At 43.9% G+C, this 27,037-nt stretch overlaps 2 protein-coding genes across 8 annotated transcripts in view; one reads left to right on the forward strand and one right to left on the reverse strand.

Moving 5' to 3' along the window:
- The window catches only part of SCAMP1 (secretory carrier membrane protein 1), a 94,748-nt gene that overhangs the window by 66,743 nt on the left and 968 nt on the right, over positions 1 to 27,037 (forward strand). The window contains exon 11 of one of the 2 annotated variants that reach the window (XM_084881337.1): positions 19,227 to 19,775. The exons of the other annotated variant lie outside the window; for it this stretch is intronic. The gene's annotated coding sequence lies outside the window, so the exon portion shown is untranslated. Of the gene's footprint in view, positions 1 to 19,226; positions 19,776 to 27,037 lie in introns of those variants that run through there. 2 annotated transcript variants of the gene reach the window in all.
- The window catches only part of LHFPL2 (LHFPL tetraspan subfamily member 2), a 136,746-nt gene continuing 110,489 nt past the window's right edge, over positions 781 to 27,037 (reverse strand). For 5 of the 6 annotated variants that reach the window (XM_084881353.1, XM_084881354.1, XM_084881350.1 and 2 more), the window contains 2 exons: positions 21,848 to 22,513; positions 781 to 4,659 (listed from right to left, as the gene is read on the reverse strand). In XM_084881353.1, coding sequence (XP_084737479.1) covers positions 4,403 to 4,659; positions 21,848 to 22,298 — 708 coding nt within the window. In that variant the 5' untranslated portion in view covers positions 22,299 to 22,513 and the 3' untranslated portion in view covers positions 781 to 4,402. Of the gene's footprint in view, positions 4,660 to 21,847; positions 22,514 to 22,668; positions 22,750 to 27,037 lie in introns of those variants that run through there. The other variant, XM_084881355.1, reaches the window with a different exon arrangement.

Genomic DNA, 27,037 nt, shown 5'->3' on the forward strand with positions numbered 1-27,037 from the left:
GTCCTTTCTTGTGGATTAACTCTTCAGAATGATGTAGTAACAGCTGAAAAAGTAACTTGAAATTTCCAATTTTGCACATATAATTTAGATTATGATTTGTTTGAAATTTTTTTTAGTGATTTGGATAATTCTGTCAGCTTTTAATTTTGATTTCTATTAGAAACATGGAAGTTGTCAGGTATGTTTAGAAACCAAAGCATAAATGTAGTTTCAGGTGTCATAGGCCCTAGATCAGAAGAAATAACCATTTTCGTACATCAAGTGAGTGCTTCATGAGATATAGAGTTGAGTAAGAGTTATGAAAAGGTTTTGGTGTTATCTTTGAGAATTCGGCTTCTGGATAAGGCTCTTTATGGGCAGGTTACCTTTAGGAAATGTGAAATGCTCTATGTTTAGCTTTTAATTTTGGTGCTTTTGTTGGAATAGGAGAGTGTGATCTTCAGCAGACCCTTTTCTTTGTCATTATTATACATATTTCTTTTTTTCTTTTTTTGTAAAGCCTTGATTGCTTTGGAGAATTTTTATATTTCTCAGTTTTACTTTAAAATTAAGACATTTGTATAGTATTTAAAAGGATCCTCCTCCTCTTTATAATGACATTGATGCTTCTCTGAGGAATAAATATATACAGTACCTATTTTGAAGTTAAAACTAACCAAAGGTAGGGATATATATCTGTTACTAATGAATGGAATAGTTGAAATACCTGATTTTTTTTTCCTGATCAAATTATATACATCATAATTGAAAGAAATATACTTAGACTTAAAAGAATCAAAATGAGTTTGCAAAATCTGTTTTAATTCAGATCTGGGGAAAGGAAGGGAGCAACATGTTGTGAAAATACATATGCACAGGGACCTAATCAATGCTAGACAAACAATGTATTAGTTTACAATATAATAGAATAACCACAAATTTGAAGGCTCAAACTGAGTCCATCAGCGGTAAAGACAATTTCCTATTTGGCTCAAGTGGCTGTTGAATTATCAAGTGGTGCTGAGTTCCTCCAAAGCACCTAATGACTCCCCCCAGACTTGGGAGGAGTTTCACCACAGTCTCAGAAGAAATCCCAGTCGTGCCTGTAATGCTTTTGGCCCTTGGGAGTCATTGCTGCCCAATACAAATGCAGGCCAGGGATTTCCAGTGGCCACGTGTTATTGCACAGAGAGGTCTGTTCTAAGCCAGACTCTTATGGCTAAGAAGGTGTGAGATCAGCCCTTAAATAGTGGTCTAGCATTAACATGGTCTGTCAAAGCATGTTAAGAAATAGCTCTTTAGTGATTATGTACCAGCTACTAGTTATCACACTAACAGAAAAGGCAAAAGGGCAGCTTCACATTTCACATGAAAGACTAGCATTAACTGGGCCTGCTTGACAGCTTAACGTTCACATAAATCTAGTGATTATTTTAATTTAGACCCAGGAAAAATGATTTCATACCAGTCTTTTCTTCACATAAGTTTGTGTAGCATTAAAATCATTATGGGTTAAATACTAGGCCATAAAGGCAAAACTGTTTAACTCTCCTTTGCCAAAACAGAAACGATTCCTGTTCTGACGCCTGTCCAGTTTCCAAAAAACAAAACATACATACACCTTTGTTATTGCACATCTTTCACACAGACTTGTGTATGTATAATACATATATATTTTAAATACGCTACACATAAAAAAAAAAAAAAAAAAAAAGACTATGGCACTTTACAGAATACATGTTTTAACAAAGATCATTTCACCACAGATGTTTGAGAACTATACAAAAACCCTTACACAATTAATGTAACATTGTTGAATTAGCACACAGGTTTAAAGAATCCACAGAATCCAAAGCAAGTATTTCTGCCTTTTTGAAGTCCATTGAGAAGCCCAGCCATCACAAAACTTTAAGCACAAATGCAGGCAAAAATAAATACGACTTTTCTGGTAGTTGTAATGGTGCAGGTATATTAGATTTTTAGACTGAGGCAATTAGGTGATAGAAATTAGAAAAATAGGTATGAGTCAACAATCAGTCTATTTTGTACACCATATTTCAACATATTCCTCATATTCAGTGTTTTTTTTTGTGTGTGTGTGTATCTTTTAATCAGCTATGCAGTTTTGGCCTATATTTGCATGATTTTGAATGTTCCATTTATCCCAACCAAAGCTTGGCTAACAAACTGAAGGTTTAAAAGGCCCAACATTACCGCTTACTAGGTCAGTGTTTGATTAGTTTCAGTGGTTTGGGTTTTTGTGTGTGCGTATGCTTTTTGTCTTCTGTAGCATTGAGACCGAAGTAGACACTGTCAAGTGACTTTTATTGTCAAAGTGATCTAGGGATACACTGCCACCTTAACCAAGGAGCAGTCGGGCACTTGGGCTGAGGGATCCTCTGGGCTATGACAACTTGTCTGTAAAGTGAGAATGTAAAATTCATGTTAGAAAATGGGTTCTCTATCTTATACAGAAAAAAAGAGTGAATCTTCTGATGATACATTTAAGAAAAAATGGTGTTTTATCAGAGTATTTGCCCGATGAATTGCTTTTTTAAAATGAAAATTATTGCCAGGGTTTGCTGGCATCATGGCTTGGTTAGAGCATATAAACACTCCATCAGGTACAGGAGCCAAATCCAGTGGCTGCCATAATCTATTTCTGTGTGGTCTCAGAGATAAGTTATGCTTCCTGAACCATTCTCTAAGCTGTTATGAGACTATGGATGTACTCCTCTTGTTAAGGAAAGTCATAGGATTTACATTTTGCTTATTCTGAACCTTGAACTAAGAGTGGTGAACTCATTAAGGCCTGGTTCCATACCCTTCCTTCTCCCACCCGTAACTCTTAATCTATAATAAAAGATGGTTTCTAGTATAGGCCAAAGACCGGAATAGAATAAGACTTTAGTTGTTCCATTCCATTGCCACATAAAGGAATTAGTTTTCTGCGCTAGACATGGTTATAAAATCTGAATCAGAGTTCTATGTCTGGTGGCACTTGAACATAATACCTTGCCCAAACAAGGCATGAAATTGTTAAATTTTCAAAATGAAGCAAGCCCTCAAGTGAGCAGATTCATAACCCAAAGAGACCGAATCCTTCCAGAAATCTGGCATCCCACGCTTAAGTTGCTAAAGAATGTTTCTGTATCATTCTTCAATTCTGATCTTAGGATAATATCTTTCTGGCCATATGAGGTGGTGGCTAATACCATTTTGCTGAATCAATGATATTGGTAATTTATAGAAACTAGATTAAAAGCACCCAAAACTTTTTTAATAGTGGTAATTTATTCTTTTTGTAAACAGGTATAGGCAGGTGCTATAACTCTCAGTTTGCATTAACTTTCTACTCTGTTGTCCTGGGAATGAAGCCTTTGGTGCAGCTCAGCATTTGCAACAATTTAATGTTATTTTAGCCTGCTTTCAGGATCACCAGTAACTAAAAAACCTTAAATCCCATGATTAGCTCTTTTTTAAATGCAAAGAATGGCATTTTGCTGCTGTTAGGGTTGGAAATATAGCTGACTACAGCATGGTTACCAAACAGTGGGAAAAGGTCTCCTCGTAAGTGCTGAGGTTCTGGCAGTTTCTCCCAGTGAACATCTGAATGTGCCACATGTGGTTTGGAGACCTCTGTCCTGGAATGAGGAAACAGTGAGGTTTCCTTTGGCAATCAGTGCAATCCCAAGTCTAGGAGAAAAACATGTGATCTCTGGTGGAAGAGGAGGCTGGGCCAGCACTGGTGTTAGCTTGGCTGCTGGAAGCGGAATGAAATTGTCTCCACTAGCAGGATTTTGTATTTTTATTCTCATGATCTTACAGGCCCTTATTCTTTCTTTTTAATCTTGAAGCGACAGTTCAATTGATTCAGCTGACCCTGGAATTCAGCTTCCAATACATTCCACAACAGAATTCCAGTCCCTGCTTGGCCCCTGTGGTGGGCTAAGAAAGAGTTTGTGTCTTGCTCTGATCTCTTTTAGCAGACGGACATCCCACTTCCAGTAAGTGTGTAGTCTTCAACTGAGACACTTGATGAAAGAACCAGGAGGAAACAAAAATCCCACACCTCTAAACAGCCAGCAAATCTGGCTAACAGTCTCTTCAGTTACCAGAGAAATGCTGCTTTCATGGTTGAGATCATTCTCCTTCACTGGGCCTTGGGGGCGATGCTGTCTGACACGTGTCAAGGTTTATGTTTTCATCTTCCGTCTCTTACAGTTTGCACTGTGGCCCTCGTGTGCAGTCACTTTGCTTGGCTGGATGTTGCCTCTCATTGGTTCTGTAAAGGCTCAGGGCTGTGGAATGTGGCTTTGGTAGGTAAAGGCTAGTTCTTCACTTGATTTGGATGATGAAACCAGAGGTGAACTGTTTCACAAGGTTAAACAAGGAAGAAAATGGTATAAATGTCTCTTCCAAATTAAAGGAGGCAGATGAGGTTTTTCCCCTCTTCAATCTCTTCCTGTACTTTGTCACTGGAGGTTGCAATTTCTGCTTGTGCAGAGAAGATGGCACAGACGAAGGTGAGGACCATCCCACCGATGGCAGTATAAAAGGCCCAGCCCAGGGAGCAGTCTCCAGGTTTATAGGCCGATGCATAGTGTCCACAGTAGGCAACGGCCTTCTGGCAGCCCCAGCCAGCAGGGTAGAGTATCAAGCCGAGGATAAGGAACAGGCCTGCAGGGCAGAAGAGAAAAGAGGTGACAACCCCGTGGCTCCAAGATTTGTTGTCATTGTTACCTGATTTACCTGCTTTGGGCTATGGCATCCTTTCTGCAATAGCAAGTGTTAGGGGCTGTTTTATACAACTAATCTGGCCTGATCAAGAACCATTATCACTTTATCGGAAATATTTTTAGCCTCTTCTGTACATGGTGGAATGTATGCTAATCATCTCCCTTCTAGGAAGGGAAATGAACTTGTTTCTTCTCACAGGGCTCTTACTGAGGTGAGCATTTCCCTTGGTCTAAGGCAGAAATAGGCAAACTAAGGCCAAGTAACTGTGGCCTTGTTTTTATAAACAAAGTTTTATTGGAACACAGCTCTGCCCATTCATTTGTGGATTGCCTAGGGCTGCTTTTGTGCTGGAACAGCAGAGTGAGTAGTTGCTACAGACCCTATGGCCTGCCAAATTGAAAATATTTAATAAGATTATAAAGACCTGATTTTTAAATACAAAGGAGTTCTCGTAAACGAGTCTTGGCTCAATTTTCTTTTCCTACTTTTACTGAAATTCTCTGGGTTTACTGTATCAAAGCTTCCAAGTTACTTAAAGCAGCTTCCCCACAGAAAGATAATGGCTGAATCTGTGGTAGTATTAGGTGCCAAGGAAGATGAAGGACAGTGTTTAAAACCACAGGTCACAACTTTCATAGAGCTGTCTTCATCCTGTGATAGTATCTTCTCACCAACCCTGGCAGTTCACTACTTTCCAAATTAATCCCAATGTTCTAGTCTGAGGCCCCAGGGAACTTTCCAGCAGGGATTCAATAGAGGGAATCTGCTCCCATGCTCATTTTCTGTAGAAGGGTGCTTCACAAAAGCTTTGTAACCCTGCAACCTCCTATTTCTCTCTAGGTCATAGTGCTGGGAGGCAGCGGTATGTAGCTAAGGAAATGCCATCCAGTGTTGGGAAGCATAAATGAAAGGTGTAGCAGATTGAAGCACCTAGAAATGATGCTATTAGAAGCGACTAAGAGCATAGAGGATAAGGCAGGCAGGGGAGAGTGTATTGATACCCTAAAATATGCAAGGTCTTGAATCAGTAGTCTTGGTCTGAGTGTCTGGGGTCAATTCCAAGGCTAGAAATAGAAATCACATAGCAAAAAAGCCTTTATAGTCTAGTGTGAGCTAGAACACAAATCAGTAAGAAAATGACCACAGCAAAGACTCACTAAATTGAGGGATGATCAGTTAGTAGTTAAGAGCTCAAAATTGGGATTAAGATAGAGGTTTGAATTCAGCTCTGACATTTATAAACTGGGTGACCTTAGAAAATCTTAACCTAAATATGATTCCTCACCTGTAACATGAGCTAATGTTTAATTCATAAGGTGGTTGTGAGTACTGAAGTATGTACAGAGTACTTTCTATATCCATAACGATAACAGCAATAACAACAGAACTGGAACATAGACTAGTACCTGACAATAGGGTATAGTTTTTGTCTTCAGACCCCTCCCATACCCAGCACAGTTTATTTTTGAGGTTATATTTTGAAAGGTGTAATGATTTGGGGAGAGAGGAGAACCCAGGTTACAATTTACTTCCCTTGAAAGACAAAACCATCCTCATCTGAACAGATCTTACTTAGCTGGGAGATCCAAAAATTACTGAGCTAATTTTTTTATGTTCCCAAAGCCTGTGATAAGTCCTAATTCATCCCCACCTTGTTCCCTAGGAATCATCACCAAGCGAGGTACCTGGAACCTTGTTCTTTCTCCCTCAGGTCCTGAGTTACCACTCTGGGACTTAGGTTCAGAGGTGCTCTCTGGCATGCAGGCCCCGGGCAAGGAAGCATGAACTGCTCTGCCTTATAAAGACCAGAGTGTTCGTATTTTAATTGGGGCTCCAATTAAATATTGTTTAAGCCACGTAATACAAACAAAATGTGTAAGTCCAGTAAGCAAAATAAATGCATTTTAATATGATAAGGACAGAAAGCACGGATTTTGTTTTCACATAGCAGCTCTGCTATCCTGTGCCAGACTCACAAAATACCTTAATTTGGTTGTCTCAGATGCTTCAGGGAAGTAGGCAGGCTTAAAATAACGAGTACAGCCAGGAACATTCACTCTAGTTCTTCCTAGCTCTCTTAGGTGCTTCCTTTTATGATAGCTCAGCTAAAGTTCCCAAAATTCTTCAGGCCATCTGAAAATCTAGTTGGCTGCTACTGGCCAAATGTGAATGACAATAGGGAGACATCATATAAGCGTGCCATGCTTATGAGTTAGGCAAAAGCCTCAGCTTGAATATTTATAAGCCCACAGGGCATTCCACACGGGAGGGTAATAAATAGTGGACTGTGGTATGTCTCTATTTAGTGGCTGTGATGTGTGCTGAAACCTCACGCTCTCAACCTGGGCAGCCAGCCTAGACAAACACAGTGCCTTATCCAAATTCTCCACGGAGCAGAGAAGTTGCCGCTGTCTACCCTATCCTGGTTGCTGACCTCTGCTCCCTGCATTCATCAGAGTTGTCATTAGCATGGTCCCCATGTCTGGTAAGGGAAAGAAAAGAGGGCCTACAGGTAAGCAAAAAAATTAAAGTCACCTCTATCATCAATCTGGGTATTTAGAAAAGGCCCTTCTAGTAAAGGAATTCCAGACAGTTTAGTGCCTCAGGTGGACCTTTCAGGTGACTGCCACACTTCGGCCTCACCTCCCAGGTCCTGATTCTCCACTGCTCTTGGAGCCCAGCACAGCTTCTGAGCAGCTGTTCTGGTCCTAACAAGCATCCCTTAGTGAAGCACAAACATCACCTGAGCATAATCTTTTGTGAACTAGTAAAATTACAGAGAAAAAGCCCCTTAAGGTTTCCCATCTCTCAGAGTAAAATCCAGCTCCCTCTCTCTGGCCTTCAGGCCCCATGTGACCCAACTCCTTACTACCTGTCTAAACTCACCTCTGCCTCTTCCACCCTTGTTCTCTGCTCTGGCCACCTGGCTCTTCCTTGGACACATCAGGCATACTCAGGCCTTTGCAGTTGCTATTCCTCTCATCAGTTGTGCCCTCCACCAGGTAGCTTTCAGGTCATCTTCAAATGCCACTTCCTCAGGGTGGTCTTCTGTTCCAATCTATTTAAAATTTCAACCACTTACCTCTCCCCTGCATGCTCTCCTTCCTTGCTTTGTTATTTCTTAGCACTTATTACAAACACAGACCATATTACTTTGAGTCATATAAAACTGTCAATATTTTACCTTATTTTTAACCTGAATAAATGGTCAGTTTATATGGCTCAACCTACTATTTTACTTTATTATTTTGATTGTAAATCTAGACTTTTAAGTTCCACAAGGGCAGGGATTTTTGTTATAAAGCTAGTGCTCAGGATTGAGTTTCACATAAGAGCTGAGCCAGAAAATGATCTGATTGTCCTCTGCAGCTTTAAAAAGGCAGTTCCTGCCTGGCTACCATAGCTCAGTGGTTGAGCATCGACTTACAAAGCAAGTCACAGTTCGATTCCCAGTCAGGGCACATGCTCAGGTTGTGGGCTCAAACCCCAGTGTGGGGCATGTAGGAGGCAGCAGATCAGTGATTCTCTCTCATCGATGCTTCTATCTCTCTTCCTCTCTGAAATCAATAAAAGTATATTTTTAAAAAAGGCAGTTCCTAAAGTTATGCGAGCCCATAATGGTGTTTGGGGTCTTTATGTACTATCTTTTCAGGGTGTATTTGTTTTGTGGAAAGCAATTAAGAGAAAATAGGACTAAGATAGTGGGCATTTGATTTTCTTTTGACTGGCACCTCTCCCAGGAGGAGGGTCCAGCTGGGAGGAGAAGGAAAAGCAGGCACAATGATACTGGCCAGTAACCAAAGTAAATTGCTACTCCTGAAAGTAACTCAGAGGGCCGGTCATCTCTGTCATGGCTAGACATGATAGGATGCATCCAGGGTCAGACCACTTTCCACAACCTTAAAAACTATCATAATCCTTGGGTCCTCTATCTTCTCTCTTGCTAGCCACCTTCCAGTTCACTATACCAAGAAGATGCCAGCATCTGTTCATTGTAGGGGTCACCCGGGGAATGAGTCAACCTTATTTGGGGCGAAAAAATAAAAAGGAATTGATGATTAGTCACTTGGACTCCTTACAGATGCCACCACACGCTGGAGATAGAACCCTGACAACCTCAGAGGCCCACCTTATGGTAGCCTTCTCATGATCAGCTGGGCACCAGCTATTACAATGCAATGTTTATCTTGCCCCTCTGCCATTTTAGTAATATTTCCCCCTACCTGGAAGGAGCTTTTGGACTCAATCCTAGATTCCCATCTTGCTGCACAGGAATTTTCAGAGCCTCTATGGGCAACTTAAACATGTGGTTTGGGTTTAACTCAAATAATTAGATTCCATGAGCGAGCTGTGTCTCATCACTACATTTCCAGAGCCAAAAAACATAGAAGGTGCTGGGAAAAAAAAAAAAAAATGAATGAAACTCACCAGGAAAAGTCATGGTCTTTCTGCTTTCTGATCAACATTTGGCACTATGATTAGACCAGCCACAAAATTATAGGTCTTAGGTAATTTTTTTGCTACTGCCCTGGCTTTAAACAATCTGATATCAAATCCCTTAGGTGGGGGAAAAAAAATCTCCCTAATTTAGTCAAGCCCCCAATTTTGGAAAGATGAAGCATTGCTAAATGCATTAAGTAATATTTTGCTTGGTCTGAAGATGCCCTCCTCAATCTTTAAGAACATGGGATGCTAAGAATGTGGGACCCAAGTCTGAACCACAGCTCCTAAGTTTGTGAAAAAGTGGGCCAAGGTTCCATGGCTATTTCTCATCTTTCCCTCCTGATCAGTCACAGTTTTACAACCTGTTGGCCAAGGGGAGGGACTCAAAGTTTGCTTGTTTTTTTATGGATACAGAAGAAGGCCATTGTTCCTGTTCTGCAAAATGTAAAAACTAAGAAAGGCTGGCTCCTTTGTACAGAATAACAAGCAGCTCTTTGGACATCACACTTATGCTTCCTCTTCAGACAGACTTCTAGACTAAATAGTAAAGAGTGACTTGGTTTGCAAAGGAAATTTACTAAGGACAGGAAGAAAGCGCCATCTGTTAGAGCAACTGGCAATATGTGGAGGCTCACAGTGAGAGACGACAGCCTCCACAGGGTTGTAATCAGGAAGCTCATACTAAAGCTATGAAATTTCCTACTATCTGGTGCATTCACAGCAGACAGCTAGTAGCAAGCTTAGTATCTTCTGATAAATCTGGGTTCCAACTAAGTAATTCCTGAGGAGTTATCCACTGAGTGCACACAGGTGCCTGTCCTGACACAGCAATGAGTGGCCGTGACGAAAAGAGGCAGATAGTACTGGGTTCCATAGGCTAAACACTTTCAAGCCAGTGCTACTCAAGGAATCTGGTCACACAATACACATCACCATTCCCTGAACCAGGGCCCTCCTCCACCTGGAAATACCTCATCATAATTCACATGTACCACTTCCTGCCTGAATGTTATTCTCTGTGTGCTCCCACCACCCTGTGCACATCTCTTTTCAGCTCTTTATCACATTGTTATTTTTGAATATTTATTCAGCAGATTTTTACTAAGTTACCTACTAAATGCCAGGCATTATTTTCAGCCCTGAGGGATATAGCAATAACCTGTTCCTTTGAGGGCAAATAAGTTTTATTCCTCTTGTTATATATCACAGTTTTACCTTAGCATTTACCATAATAAGCCTCATGGATGTGTCACGGGTTAAAAAGGTCAAGAATTCAACTTATTTCTGGCTTTGAAACAGCCATTGATTCATATAGGAACACGGCAAGAGACTCCATTCCCCTTTCAACATATCTCTGATAAAATGAATAAAACAAAGTCACCCAATGTTGATTATCACCACCAGGTCTACTTGTGACCTAGAGGTCTGGAATCTGGGCCTAGCTAAGCCTTCGCTTCGGTTTTGTTGACCCAGCTCAATTCACTATAGCACTAACCCAGGAGGCTGACCCTGCCGCCACCGCCGCCCTTCCCTTTACCCCCTTGACCCAGGCAGTCATCTCTGTAGCAAGAAACAGAGGCAAATAAAGCAAGAGAGTGACTAGCTTCCTGTATCTCATCCCCATTCTGGGACAGAGCTCCAAGAGCATTCCAGGCTTTCGAAGGTGATAGCTTGGAAAAGTTGAAAAAGTAATACTAGCACTAGATTAATGTAAAACTAAGACAGAAAGTCTTTGCATGAGTTTCAGATCATCTGCCAGTGTTCTAGCTCCAGGTGGGAAGGTGGCCTCGTTGGCTTTTCCATTTCAGTATCCTTTGCTGTTCTTCCTTACCTTCCCAACAACTACACACTGAGGAGTCCAGGCTCGATCCTGTGTCCACTTCTCTACATTCTCCTTATTGATCACATTTGGTCCTATAGCTTTAAATATTACATCTAGGCTGAGGTCACCTGACTTTTCTCCAGCTTTGAACTCTAGATTTGCATATGCAACTGTTTATTCTTGACTTCCAACCTCCACATGTATATCTAACAAGGTGCTCAGTAACTGTGTCCAAACCTAACTTTTATTCCCACTCCTCACTTTAAAACCTGGTCTTTACCCTTTGGACCTTATCTTAGCACATGGGAGTTTCGTTATACCCAGCAAGGTCAAAAACCTTGGAATCATCTTTGACTCCTTTCTCTCTCAGAGCCTCCATTACTCCATTAGCAAAGCACAGGCCTTCATTCCCGCTGTTCCCTTTGCCTAGAAAGCTCTTTCTTCTGATTACCCACATGGCCAACTCCTTGATCTCTTTCAAGTCTTTGATTAAATCTTTTTCACTGAACCTTACCCTGACTTCCTGTTTAATATTCCACTTCCCCCCTTATCACCTCAGCACACGCACTCTCTCTTACCCTGGCTACATCTTTTTTCTTTCCACAGCACCCATCACCTTTAGCACACTATATAATTTACTTGTTTGATTTACTGTCTGTCTCCATAGTCTAAACGTACACTCCATGAGGTCAGAGAACTTTATGGCTTCTTCTTTATGTATCCCAATTGCTTAGGACAGTGGTTGGCAAATACATTAATCAACAGAGCCAAATACCAATAGTACAACGATTGTAATTTATTTCTTTTGGGAGCCAAATTTTTAAACTTCTTCTAATGCCACTTCTTCAAAATAGGCTCATCCAGGCCGTGGTATTTTGTGGAAGAGCCACACTCAAGAGGTCAAAGAGCTGCATGTGGCTCGTGAGCTGCAGTTTGCCAACCACAGGCTTAGGACAATATCTGACATGTAATAAGGTGTTCAGTAAATATTTGTTGGATGAATGAAAAGAGAGGATCTGTGATACAGATTATGTTCTATTTTTAAATGAAGCCAATGTGGAAAGTTCTTGCCAAGTGTTGTAAGTAGTTAGAGGAAAGGCTTCATCTGATAACGTGAATCCCAGGGGTTGACAATTTTGGCTAACAGAACAAACACCAGCCACACTTACGAAACACACAGAGGCTCCAAACCATGGGGCTGGCCTTTTATTTGACTGCAAGCACTGCAAACTTCCTTTCTGGCTACAGAAAATAGCTGTTTGTGGAGATCTCACAGAAAAAAAAAAAGTACTAAGTCAATTAAATGTAACAATTTTAAGTTATCTAGAGATCAGCCTTAGTTGAGCCTCAAAACTCTGAACGTTTCCAACTATGCTTGGCTGCAGTGAAGACAGCTGGAAAGAGGCTGTGGCTAACTTGTGGGAACTGCACAAGACACCAGCTGGGCGGGAGTAGCAGGACGGGGGTTAACCTGGAGAAGTTCAGGAAAATGACAGGCAGAGGAGTATACAGAAGGAAATGAAGGAGATGGACCATGGTGGTTTGCAGAGAGGTAAGGGTGGTTTCTAGAAGCAGCATGAGCTTGGAGAATGGAAAATTAACTGAAGGAGTTAACACTGAAGGCAAGAATGTAGAACTTATTCTACAGCCCAGGAAAATATCCTCTCCTGTCAGCAGCGCAGAGGGCAATGTCTCAATCCCGGGGGACAAGGGGGATGTTTCTGTGCTTCCAGTCGAGGAATAACATGTTAGTTACTGATGGTCCCATGTTAACTCTAAGCCTGGGACCATCAATTGGGACAGTTGATGTATAGTTATGCAACAACCTTATGCAAGTTAGTTGACATTTATCTGTATACTGACCCCTTTTTTTCCTGTTTAAATTCCCCCCTTCCTTTGCCCCCGATATCTCCTATGCTAACATTGGAAATCATTTTGGCAGTCTGTAATAGCTATTTGTGGGTCATTAACTATTGTTGGGTGGGGACATTTTCTCTTTCACAATACCTTAAGGCAGTGGTCGGCAAACTCATTAGTCAACAGAGCCAAATATCAACAGTCCAACGATTGAAATTTCCTTTGAGAGCCAAATTTTTTCAACTTCTTCTAACACCACTTCTTCAAAATAGACTCGCCCAGGCCATGGTATTTTGTGGAAAAGCCACACTCAAGGGGCCAAAGAGCCACATGTGGCTCGTGAGCTGCAGTTTGCCGACCACTGACCTAGAACATGACTGCCACCCACAGGGAAAATGCCCTCTGTCCTGTTCAGTACAGATGGATGTCGTCAATCAGACCAAACCCAGTCCTTGAGAGCATTCTTAGACCCCCAAAGTACATCCCTTCAATTAGCCCTTCTTAATTCACAGAACAAAGCTGATGACCCTTTGTCTTTCCTGACCTCTTCCTATCCCTGAGTCTTTGAGCCATTATTCATACCTGGTAGATTTGAGTTCCTCCTGTGTTAACAGAGATCTGCTCCTATCAGTGTCCACGTGAAGGAGATGTTGCTCTCAATCTTAGGCATTTGGCATTCATGAAATCTTGCTTATAACAACTGCAGACGCCTGGTGACCCCCAGGCCTCCTCCTTCCAACCAAAGAGTAGGGTCCTCTACCTCCCAAGCCCCAAAGCTGGTTAGTGTTGGTATTCACCTGCTCGACCTCTCCAGATGCCAGGACAGGCCACTAACCTCAGGACCAAAATTTCAGGTAGCCATTCATAGTCAAGCATAGTTGAATGATATTTATAAAAAAGAGGAATGAATATAAAGTACTATAACACGAATCAAGGATTTCTGCCCAAGAATTTTTTGTTAATCTATACTTTTGAAATTCCTCTGCCTATTAAGTTTTTTCAATTTCTTAATGAAAATTTATTCTATAAAGCCCAAACAGAATTTGGTTTTAGTGACTGCTGGTTCTGAAATGATTCTTATTGGATCTTCATAAGATGGCTCCATTAATTTTGCTTAGAATTGAGACTTACCAGCCTTTAATAAATCCTTTACACTTTTCAAATACCTGCAAAGTTACAGTTGTGCTAGCACAGTGAACATAGATTTACTGAGCACCTATTATGTACGTAGCAGGGCCCATTCTGAACACTGGAGATAAAACCTTGAAAAAGACACAATCTATTCCTCTGCTTATATTCTAGAATAGTAGTTCCCCAGACTTCTAGATTTTACACACTAATACAACAGCCAGAAAAGCTGGGAGGTTAATATATTTATTTTGCTAATCTAAGGACAGTGAAAGTAACTATTATCTCCTCTCATCATCACATATTTTGAAGACCAAAAGGCTAAAGGATGTACTCTAAGAACAATGGGCAGTTCTTACATTGAATACATTGAGCTCTATAAAATCTTACTCTACTGTCCTTCTCTTTCTCATTTTTGCTATGGGCTGGTGGAAATCCTGGCACAGAATGGACCTGCCCTTGTTCAAAGGAGTAACTACTGAGAGGCCCTTTGGGATGGGGCCCCATCTAAGAATCCTCTTTGTTTACTGTGCAAACAACAGGGTAAAGAGGCTCCTTAAAATCTAAACTTGTTTTCACTGTACCTCATTTTAAAGTTTCAAGAGTTTATGGACAGGCTAGCCTGGGCCCAAGGTTGATATTAATAAACGCTCTGGCAGCCTGGTCAGGAACTGGAGGTCAGAGGGTTCAGCAGGGGTATTCAAACTATGGCCCGTGGGCCACATGCGGCCCACAGAGGAGTCTGATCCGGCCCGCCAGGTTTTTTGGGCAGTGAGCGCAGCCAGGGTGTTACAGTAGGAATTAGTAGTTCATATAGCCCGGCCCTCCAGCTCTCTGAGGGACCGTGATCTGGCCCCCACTTTAAAAAGTTTGAGGACCCCTGGTTCATGGTAATGAAAGGGATTTACAGCAGAGGACCACAGTATCCTTGTAGAGCAGATTACAGCTCATGCCAGCTTAGTGCATGATCAATAATATTAAAGGTTTTGAACCAGCAAGATTTTTTTCTGAGGGGAAAGAGAACAAAAGTGAAGGATCAGTTGTCAATTAAAAAAAAAAAAATGCTTGTATGAATGCTCATACTGTCTCCCTAGAAACATCTAGCAGGGTACTTGTTTTCTACTAAAAACACTCCCATGGAATTATAATTGCAAGAAAAATACTCTTCCAGGGTGGGGGCTGGAGAGCAGATGACAGAGCAACATAAAGAGAATTCTTTGGAAGACAATCAGAGCATAGTTGTCAACCACAGACCCAAGAGGAAGTTTCTGTTAGAATTACTCAGAATTAATGACCACCAGTTAAGAATTGTCAGAATATGTGGCAAAACAATCTATAAGAAAGATGCATTTCTCCCTTGCTGAAATCTTCCTCAGCATTGGTTCGTGTTTGTATGCATATTAGAGGCCTGGTGCACGATCAGGCTGGGAAGAGGCCACGGGAGGGAGGGCTCCAGGTATGTCTGGCCTGTCTGGCCCAGTCCCAATCAGCTGGACCCCAGCAGCAAGCTAACTTACTGGTCAGCTCATGTCATAGCGACTGGTCAAGCAGTCACTTAGCATATTAGGCTTTTATTATGTAGGATAGGATTACTTTACTGGCAGTTTCTACAGCCTTAACTCCTGTTAAAATGCATCCCAACAAACTAATTTAGCCAGATTATTCCTTCCAGTGAGTGAGTAGTAAAGTTGTACTTCATATTCCAAGTGAGCATGTTTTTTCTGAACTATTTACATGCAACTGGGAGAAATTTATGAAATACTGTCTTGATTATTCATCTGACATGTGGGATCAAGAAAGTGCTTCTGTTTGACTATAACCAAAATACATTTTTCAAAATAAGCTGCCTAAATAAAATACAGTATATTATAGAGTAAAAGACACAAAAAATTAGTTATTGAGCTCTGAAATACTCAGGATAGTAAGTAAATTTCTTGCCTGCTAAGGTTTTGAGGTCCAGATAATGTTAACTAATGAAGCAGGCACCATCTTTTCAGCATGAGGTCCCTGCGGTAAGCCTTGAAACACTGAACACAGCCACTGTTTAGATTTCATCTGTACTGGGGCTATCATTAAAAAATAAAGCTACTGGAAGATTATACAGGAACTGAACTCATTTACAGATATGGCTGCCTGTGCGACAGGCCAGTTCTTTATTGGAGTTGCAGATCACATTTGAAGTAGCATCACACCTGAGAATACCACCATTGCATTAAGAGTGCCTGGACTGCTGGTGTGAATATTCAGAGCCACACTTAAGGGATTATTTGTTAATGCAAACTAATCATAGACCATCCAGGTCTCTGTGATAATTTATAGCTGCAATTAAGTGGTTACTATGGCAAAACACTTTCCACATTTTATTTGCATATCAATTGCTATATCTGAATTTTAAGAGAGTTGCAGTTTTCTTCTAGATCTTCCAACTGATTCTTTAAAAATAGATCCCAAACCCTAGATTTACTTAAATTAATGCCTACTTGGTCCACTTGCTTTCAAACAGTACCTTTTTTATCTAATGACACAGTTGAGTTCTTCACTATATTTTTTTGCTTCCCTAGAGTACAATTTATGAAACAATGACTCTCTAATATGGGCCTGGGAGTGGAAGCTCAAAAAATTGTAGACCTGAGTCTATTGGTCTTTGCACTTAGTAGGTATCCCATAGAAACTCCTTGAGTTAAATTTTAATTCTAGCTGCCTTATAGCAGTTCTGCATTCTTTAGTTTTTACCAAGGGATTACTAAAGGTTGATGAATTAGTAAATGTGCCATAATCAGTGCATTCTTACACCAATTTAGACATGGAACTTTTAGAACTGATTTCTGGTGTAGTGTTATCTGTCTGGAGAGCCAGAAATCAAGAGCCTCATTTTGATGGTCAGAAGCTTCCAGTGCCTCCTTCTCAGAAGGAAAACCGGGGGATGCTCCCTATACTTTCCTCGCGCATTTTCTTTGAGGATATTTTGAAGTTGGGCAACCAAGGTCTCACTACCTTCTCTGAGAAAGCCAGGGGGACTTTTCAGGTGTAAATTTATGGGGCAAGGTCCCTGTGGAAGTCAGGAATCTCTTCCCCTTTCTGGCTGCTTTTTAAGTGCTTTCAGTAGAAGAATAACATGTTATTGATGATCTCTTAATGAGTAATTACAAGATATGTAAGAATATTCCTTTATTATAGGAATAGTATAATATTCTCATCTCTCCCCCTTTCATAGTGCCTGCCTGATCTGATTTTTTTTGGTCTGGGAGTGAATGGGTAGGGCATGGGATAAATCAGAATGGTTGCTGGAACCAGGTTGAGCTGTGGTTTACCCTGTGAAAAATGACAATTATAGAATATCAAGTCCTGGATAATGACCAGGTATATTTTATATGCTTATATCCATACTTCCACATACATTCCCATTTATGACAAAGCAGCAAAGGCAAAACTCTCCTCTCCTGATTCTTACCCTTTTATTCCTTTCCCTTTCCCCTTTTCATAGTGTCCTCCTTCATACTCAATTATTGCTCACTTGCAATAAAGCTGAGTTTGCACACACCAAGTCTGAGCCGCCACAGCCGGGAGCGGTTCCCATGAGCACACCCTCTACCCCAGCCCAGTAGAGGCAGAGTTCAGCCCCCCAGCAATCTATCTGGTCAGACTGGTGGAGCAGCTTGTGAGGCAATCCTGCTGGACTGAGCTGGTTGTAGACAGATAGAGGGCTGCAGGGATTAGAGAGCGTGAGAGCCAGCCAGACACAAAGAAGCAAATAGACCTAGGAGGGGAGACAGAAGACAGCAGGCGGCCAGGCCCAGCATCTCATGAGCTAGTTCAACCCTCATGGCAACCCCAGTGGAATAGGCCAAGCCAGCACAAGTGAGCCAAATCCTGAGCTCATTTTAATGGCTTCTGTCCCAAACCTGAGTCACTGGGGATTCCACGGATTTCAAGACAGCCCTTCATGCATTTCCAAAAACAAACTGCTTGATGCTGTCATGGAAAACCTGGATCTTTGCATTCTATGGTTTCACTATGGATTACATCCAGGTCACAACCTAAAGAAGACAGCTGGCAAATCACCCTGCTGGGCGATTACCCAGCTTTTGTAATGAATCCCAGAGGGCTATGAGCCGATATGTGTTTCTGGCTCTGCCAAGTCCTGGACAAGTCCTCGCCAATGAAGACCAATCAGTCTGATTTATTCTGCGAGGGAAGCCTGAGAAGCCACCTGCAATCAAGACTCAGCTGCTAGACGCTGTTCCAGAAAGGAAAGGAATGGAGAATGTATATGTCAAGGGGAAGAGGAGTGAAAGAGGTTCTTTGCTTCCCTCTCAATTCAACTATCTTCTGCTTAAAAAAAAAAAAAAAAAAAAAAATCTCTGAGGACACCCTTAGTCACACCAAAGTCAGAGGACTGCTCTGAACTCTTCAGCCCTGACTCAGGCAGGCTTTTAAGGGGCCAGAGAATACACTATACAGTGGTTGATTTCAACAGAGCAAGTTCAATTATAAAGGCTTATTATAAAACACACCCCTATTCCTTACAATGCAGCAATTCTAGGAAACATAAAAAATATAAACCTGCCAAGAACACAGAAATACTTTAAATTTAATAATCATATATATCTACACATTATTATGTGCCAAGCCCTGTATTTAAGCCTCTCTCATATATTATCTAATTCTCAAAACATTATACCCACTTTACAGGTGAGAAAACAGAGGCTTAGAGAGGTGAGGTCGTTTGGGCAACGTCACAGCCACTTTAAGGTGAGATCAGGACTGATCCAGGACCATATGAGGCTTAGATTTTTAATTGCTACTAAGAGTAAGTACGGAACACCAAGGGCATTTATGCACAAGTACTTAGGAAGTGTCAGCTGGGTGTCCACATAATGGGACTTGAAGGTAAATCCTGCTATCTGGGTTAACTTAACAGTGAAGAGTGGTATTTATTATTTTATAAGTAACCCAAATCTTGAGATTTCTACTGAAGTAGAAGGTTCTTTCACACCAGCTTCTAAAGTCAAAATATCGAGATTATTTATGTTATGTTTTTTATAGACAATGAATGCTATAACACCTGGGGCCTATTCTTTAAAATTAGGTATAATAAAGGAATATTCTTACATATCTTGTAATTACTCATCCAATTGCATTTTACAAAATTGCCATTGTTGCCAAAATGAAAGGTGCAAGAATAAACAGTCTGGATGTATTTCCAAAGAGTTATGCTGGCAACAGCCTCCTTCCTCACCATTTGTTTCGGTGTCAGATCCAGGCCAGGCTGAGAGAAAGTGGGCAAGAGGAGAAAAAAGACTGATGCTCACAGCTGCTGCAAGTGCTTGGCTGAGGCTGGGGCTGACCACGTGCTGTTACAGATTGGCCAAGAGTAGAGAAAGCAAGTCAGCTGCTTCCGACACACTTTCTCAGCCACAGATTCAAGGACCATGGAAAACTGTCATTTATGTTGGCTTAACTGCCTGGTGTAGACCTTCCTGAGGGGAAAAAGCCCACTAAGCATCCCTTACAGATGCCTCTCACCCAACCCCAACACGAGGGAGTTGGCGGACTAGTCCTTCTTTCCCTTGATTTCTTCTCAGAGGGATGCTGCTCAACTGGAAGGAGAAAAGCACAGCTTCCCCTGTATTTCTGTGCTTTGTCTTAGATCAGTGGGCCCTAGAGAGATAGTCTGACTACACAGGAATCTCTGCCTCCTGCCAATTTAAAATTTTTAGTAATTGCAAACTTAAGATCCTATGTGTATGCAGGGGGAACATAGCTGAGGCCTGATACACACAGTTGAGAGAGAGAGAGAGAGAGAGAGAGAGAGAGAGAGAGAGAGAGAGGGAGGGAGAAAGAGAGAGGAAAAAGGAGGAGGAGGAGGAGGAGGAGGAAGAGGAGGTCAGAAATAGCTCATTGGAGTATGTGAATAATAGCAAAGATATGTTCTAATTTTTGTGCCAAAACGAATGTTCTTGCCATTTATATGAAATAGCCAACAAGAGCACCAAAAATTTTGTTGGATTAGTTCACTTTATTAGAGACTGAATTCAATGGACTAAACGCTGTATTAAAAACTGCATGCAAATAGTCTTTTAGACTGACGGTATCTGAAGTTGTTTCTACAGGCTGTAAAAACAGGTATGGTGGTATAGCCCAAGAAGTCCCAGCCCTCACTGTAGACGGCCACTAATGTGCCTGAAGATAACTATTTCTCAGGATGAAAAGCATTCCTAGGGATGACAAACCCATTTCACCTGCATACCAGCATATTGATAAAGCTCACTGTAAGTGCATGGAAAATTGCCTCTCTGGCCAACCAGAACTCAACAGGACTAGTAAATTGTGTGCTGGCTTCCCTTCACCTGCATGTTCACACTGACTTCTTAAGAGCTTTTGGTAACACTTCTCAACAACAGTTTGAAGATATATACATGAAAATAAACACAAATCCTTGAGGCCCTGTGTGTCTGAAGGGAATAAAGATAAACTTCAAATCATAAGTGAATAAAAGAGGACAAAGTTTCTTCTTCCCCTAACCAAAGCTGAAATCAAAAGTCTAAGAAAAACAAAAACAAAAAACTAAGGTAATGTCATATTTCCAAACTCTCTATTTTTCAGAAGAGGAACATAGAGAGGTGGTACACTTATTTCTGGGCCCATTACCCCCTACACACACACACACACACACACACACACACACACACACACTCCCCCCTCAGACTTGGGGGAAACTCTTTCGATCTGTTTACTTGGAAGCCAGCCTGCTGAGCTCAAGAGTGTGCTATAAGGCAGACTAGAGGGAATTCATTTAGGCTGTTTCCAGGCCTGGACACCAGGTCCAGCGCTTATCCTCACTGTCAAGGAGTTCTGTGCACACACACTAGCATTTGCTGAGGGATGGATGAGTCATTCATCATGCCCTTCAGTTAGGAAAAACAGCCAATCCACCTGCAACCCTTTTAGAGTTCAGATTAATAAACAGCTTGGTTATGATTGTTGAAATGTTCATTTCTTTTCTGAAAACCAAAGCAAGAGTCTATCCCTCTGCTTCCTTGAGGATGTCTTCATTCTGCCCCGCATGCACGCATGTTTCTGCCATACAGAACAAGTCCCTTGAGCCCAGACAAACTGATTCCCTCCCCTCTTGGTTCTGGATCCACCTTTCAAAGCCACGTGGCCAAGTCCATGAAAGAGCTGGTGGCCTTGGAAGTTTCTTGCAGCTCACGGCCTCCCTCTCTGTAAGGAGCTCATACTTTTCTTTCCACCGATTTATAACCAGCTCGTCAGTGAGAAAGCTCCAGAAAGTGGGAGTTTCTATTTTCTGATCTGTACAGAACACTTGCCAGGCTCCAGGAGACAGACAATTTACACCAGCACATGAAACTCAGAGCAGCTGATACTAATTCCTTCCCAGCTCGCTGCTTCCTCTACCAAAGCTGACATCATCGGGGTTGGGCTGACAGTGGTGGCAACCAGCTCCCCTCCCTGCATGGACACCCCACACTCACACTCCTTCTCAGCCTAGAGTGCTTGCTGCAGGTGGGACCTAACTCCTCCATGGATTCATACGTAGAAAACATGCTTTTAATTTAATGGGAAAAGCAGAGTCGTCGTTTCAACAAAACCCAACAACTTAGAACCGGAGGAAATAGCAATGAACAGGAACACGAGAGCAGAGGAGCAGACACTTCGCCCAAAGCGGGGAGTCAAACGGGGAAAGGGGTGACCAGGCAGCGCGCCCATGGTGCTGAGAACAGACTTTTGCAAAGTCAACCTGACCAGACAGAAGAGGGTCTTCAAAACCCGCAGTCAGTGAGAGAGCAAGTGTGTGTGCCCCGCGCACGCAGAGCCCCTCCCGCTCCCGGGCCCCTCCCCTCCGCGCACACCTACCTGCAATGCCTTGCAACAGCCCGCAGACGTTGAAGATACTTTTCTTCATGATGCTCTGCACACACATGGTGAAGACGGACACCAGGGCCACCATGCAGAGGATGAAGATGCCCACGGCCAAGAAGATGGCAGTGGCCTGCCAGAAGCCGCTGGCGATCTCCCCGAAGTTCTCGGCGTAGGGCCCGCACAGCGTCTCCCGCGGGACGTGCTGCACCCCGGGGTTGCGGATGCAGCGCGCGTAGATGCCCAGAGTCGGGTGGTGGGGCTCCGGGGGGCCGCCCCGCTCCTCGGGGTCCGTGCCGGAGCCGGTGCCGGTGCCGCCGCCGCCGCGGGTCTTGGCTTTCCCAATGAGCCAGTCCGCGCTCATGAAGGCGATGAGCTCCGCGAACGCCACCACAATACTCAGGAGGGTCCAGAGCATGGAGCGGCAGGTGACAATGACATGACACATATTGCTGCTGTTGAAGGCGGGAAAAGGAGGGAGTCCAAGGAGTTCACAACACAAAGCCGGCGGCGGAGGAGGCGGCGGCGCGGGGCGGCCTCGGCAGGAAGTCGCTGCTGGGGGGACTCACGCCCACAGCCCAGGGCTCCTTTCTCCGGGATCCTGGCGCCGCTCCTGGGCTGTCATGCTGCCATGTCGGCCTCCTCCGAGCTCAGCGGCCTCACCTAAGGGAGAAGAAGAGGCGGCGGTCAGCAGCGAGGCCCCGCCCCTGCAGCCGCAAACTTGCCGGTCGGTCCCGGCGCTGCCGCCCTTCCCTCCCGCAGCCTTCCCCTCCCACCCGCACCCTCCGGCCCCGGCCGCCACCGGGTCCCCGCAGAACCTCCTGGAGCCGGTCCACTCCCCAGCCAGCACGCGGCCCTTCTCCAGAGCTTGTGGTCTTTGTTTCCTCCCCAAACTCTCCCAACTGGCTGGTGGTTACCCTTATCTCCCTGCAGCGTGACAAAGGCAAGAGGCCCTGCCAGCCCCGCCACCCGCCCCCCGCCCCCCGGGGGCGCCCGCTCCATCATCTTTTCAGAAAAAGTCAAACAGCACGGGGACCCAGACAGATCTAGACATACTGGCAGGGAACGGTCAGCAGACAAGACGGTCTGCGCTTTTTAAAGTGCACGGGTCTCTCTGAGAGCGGCTCAGTATGAAAAACTTGCACCAAAAGTTTGTGCCTAACAGCAGAGAGCAGCAACACCTAATTTTATTGCCTGGGAGTCAAATTACCAACAGGGACATACGAGGGTTTGCTTCATGCGTAAAAAGAGAATAAAAGGCAATAATGCCATACAAAAAAAAACACATTGCCATGCAAGCTGTCTTTTCACTCATTTTCTCAGAGGGTCATTGTTAGATAAAATTAAACTATACTAATTAAAATGCAAGAAGAAAAGAAACTCAGGAGTCCATGACTTAGTCACTTGGGGAAATGATTTAAAAATGACCCTTGACTGTCATTCCCACCGAGTGGATTTGTTGACAACAGAAACTTGCCTGTCAAGAATGAACTGCCCCCATTCATCACACGCGCCTCTGCCCCAGCGTCCACTCACCCCAGGCCTGGAACTCAGCATGCCCATTGTGTCTGGGCTCACAAGGACTCATTCTTTTCCCAAGGACCAATGGCTTCATGACCAGAGGGCTTGGCTCTCACAGCTCAGCCCTCCCTCGGAGGAGCCTGAACCCTGACCGGGGCCCCCTGGTGCTCATGGGCAGCCCCCGTCTGCCCCTTCCCCAAGGTCAGGAAGCACCACACAGCTCACATCTGACATCCGGGCGCATCTGTTCTGAACAATTGGATCTTACTAACCCAGGCCATGTCAACTGCATAAGAACTACAAAGCCCCGTGGCATGTTGGCAGCTGGTAGGGCAGGGGAATAGGAAAGCGCAGTGCAGAAGTTTCTGCCTCATGCCCGCTGACGTCTGGTGACTACTTATCTCACAAAGCACCATGCATTTGAAAGACCTCGCGCCAGTGTAGTTATGCAATGCAGTTTTAGGAAATTAGCGCAATACTAGAAACATAGGCACTTAATAATTGTCAGTGTGTGAGTGTGTGTGTGTGTGTGTGTGTGTGTGATGAGACTGTTCCGGGTCGTGTGTTCAAATGCCTGAGTTTCAGAATCCACCAGGTCTGGTTCCCAAGCCAGTTGCACCCCTGACTGACCATGCTCAGCTTCCTCATCTGCCAGATGGGGACCGTCAGAGAGCCCCACCTCATGACACTGTGGGGAGTAAACAAGAACCTGTCAAAGCACCTTGCTCCGTGCATGGCATAGTAAGTGCTCAATAGACACCAACTCCTTCCCCTCAGGAAATTTCCCCCAACGGGGATGGCCCAGGTCAGACAACAGTGTGACTGAAGGGGCTGCTCAGCAGGTAACAGCGCCCGGCCACTGCACACCGAGAAAGAGTACCGGTACCTAAGCACAGGCTATTTAGAGATGAATGAGGTCACTCGTGTCTAAGCTTCCCTGGTGGGCTTTCTGGGCGGGGCACTGGTCTGACTTTCTGTTTTCCCCACTGCCTACCCCAGCTGCAAAATTCCACTGTGGAAAATCAATTAGCATCAGGCCAGAAGTATAACCCACTCCTACTCACTCGTTCTCGAGTCCCCATCCCCAAATACCACCAAATAGAAACGCCTTTGAAGAAAACTGAATACAATAGAGCCTTGGAGACTGTTTATAATGAACTGGCCATTCTGGATGAGAACAAGAAAACAGGCCCACGACTCCCCAGAGTCCCCTCCACCCACCCACCACACTCATCGACACTTGGAGCCAACAGGGGGAGCCCAGCCTGTTAGGAGAAAATGAGGCTTCTACGCAAGTCTTCCCGTTTGATTAGAACCCCAATGTACCGTTACGCCAGCCCATCCCCATCCCGGCCCCTCTTCTGTCCAATGGCAATTGCTCAGTGAATACAGACCTCCACGTATTTGTCCTCTGGCAGGACCTCGGGACGCTGCCTCTATCTCTTAGGTGACGTGGATGCTAATTACTATGCCAAGTGACCACTGTCTTGGCCAGCGAGCTCTGCTTAAAGCCAGGAATGCAAGTAGGTTGCAACTCCTGACGAGAAAGGATATGAAACTTCAGAAAGGAAGAGGGCACTCCCGGGCTTAGCAAAATGGTCTGTGCCAAACTGAAGGCCGGATTATTTAGACTGTGCTTAGTTTAGACTAGATAGTTCCCCATCCTTTTGTGCTAAAACAATCCACTGCACCAAATTCTTACATCCACGCCGGAGTGGCTGGACTGAGGCCATTATTCTTCTTTGTTGGTTCTCCCCAGCTAGTTTGCTAATGACTGCTATCACAGAAAGAGCCCGGATAGCAGGACCGACAAAAACGGAGCATCCAAGAAAAGTCCTCAGGTTGGAGGAACAAGGGAAAACCTGGAAACAGCACAGCAAGGGCTCCAGAGGGGCCTGTGTTCTGGAAAGTGTTGCACTCTGGCTGCGTCCCACGTGCAGGGATGCCTGCTGACACAGCATCCGTATCAAAGGGGAAGTAGACCCTGGCTAACCACAGGGATTCGGGCACAGAAAGTCTTAGCATGGAACCCACTGCTATTCAATGCACTTCCTGCTTCTTCAAAACGCACTAAATAAAACCAGGCCCTCACTGACATTCCCTATAAACGTCTTCTACCCTTGGGCTACCCAACCCATTCCCCTCCAGGACACCTGACTTTACCATCGCATCACTGATGGCTAAGGGTAAGTGGACGGCCCTTTGACGCTCAGAAAAGGATGCCATGATTCGCATAATGATCCTCTGAGTAAAGCTTTTAGCAAGTAATAAAGAAAACCACCAAACAAATGAGAATTCTGCAGAAACCTAGAGCCGTACTATAGTCCAGAAAACAGAATGGAGGAGTTGATAAATGGTTGGTCTGTGCGGCCAATTATACTGTGCTCTCCACAGAGCCTGACGGTTACAGAAGGGCGAAGGTGCTGCGCAGAGCTAGGCCCAGTCTGCCATGTGCATCCTGGGATCCTATCTCTGGCAGCTTCGCTGTCAGTGAGAAGGGAAGAACGTGTGTGTGAGGAGAGCCACCAGTGCCACTGGCTAGGAGGTCCCTAAAGACCCTGGGGGCCAAGCTCCCACCCAGCTAGAAAGGCAGAGGCAGACCGAATGCACAGCAAGCAAAGCTGCCCCAGAAACCACACCGCCCACTGGCGGCAGCAGCCAGGCCCACCAACAAGGCCACGGCAGACACAGTTCTGAAGAGCACGACCTTGCTTGCTCACCTGGGTCTGGTTTTCAAGTTTATTATGAAAACTTGCAACACAGACATAAGCTACAAAGAACCATGAACACCCAGACTGGTGTTAGCATGTTGCCACGCGTGCTCCGTCACTGTGGTATACACACTCACCAGCACTCAGACACACACATTTCTTTTCTGGACTGTTTGAAAATGAGTTGCAGATGTCTTGACACTTCACCTCTAAGTACTTTAGCATACACCTCCTAAAAATAAGGACATTCTCCTACGTAACCACAATAAAATTAACACGCCCAAGAAAACTAACAATAACCCCTTATAGTCAAAGCATAGGCCACATTCAAATTTCTCTACTCTGCCCCATTTTAACAGCTGTTTTCTTAAAACCATGACTCAATCAAAGCTCATGCACTGCATTTGGTTATGTGTCTTTAGTTTCTTTTAGTCAAGAATGGGCCTTCCAACACTAATATTTCCCTCCCTGTCCATGTTCCCCTGACACTTTTTTGAAGCTACCGGGCCAGCTGTCTTACAGAATACCCAACCTTCTAGATTTGTCTATTTCCTCACGAGGCCATGTAAGATTGCTCTCTATCCTCTTTTATAGAAACTGGAGGTTAAGTCTAAAGGCTAGTTTAGATTCAGCTTCAATAATTTGGGGAGAATCCTTGGCAGGTAATGCTGTATGATTCCTACTGTGTCATATCTGGGAGGAAAATGACTGGGGCTACACTTCCGAATCAGAATAATTTTACAAATGCATTCATATACATGGATGTGTATCTCTCTTTCTGTCTACCCAGAGAGAACATGCAAAGGTCCTCTCTGGTCCTAGAGAACCCGGATTATTGTGCGGAAGTGGCAGAAGGCAGACCTGGGCAGGTTCTGTGTTTTGCAGGCTCCTTGGATGGATTCTGATGCCCAGGTTGAGAGGCCCTGTCCTGAGAGATGCCATCCCAGAAGCTGAA

Source organism: Pipistrellus hanaki (genome assembly GCF_964339955.1).
Source record: "Pipistrellus hanaki genome assembly, chromosome: 4".
NCBI classification, from domain to species: Eukaryota; Metazoa; Chordata; class Mammalia; order Chiroptera; family Vespertilionidae; genus Pipistrellus; species Pipistrellus hanaki.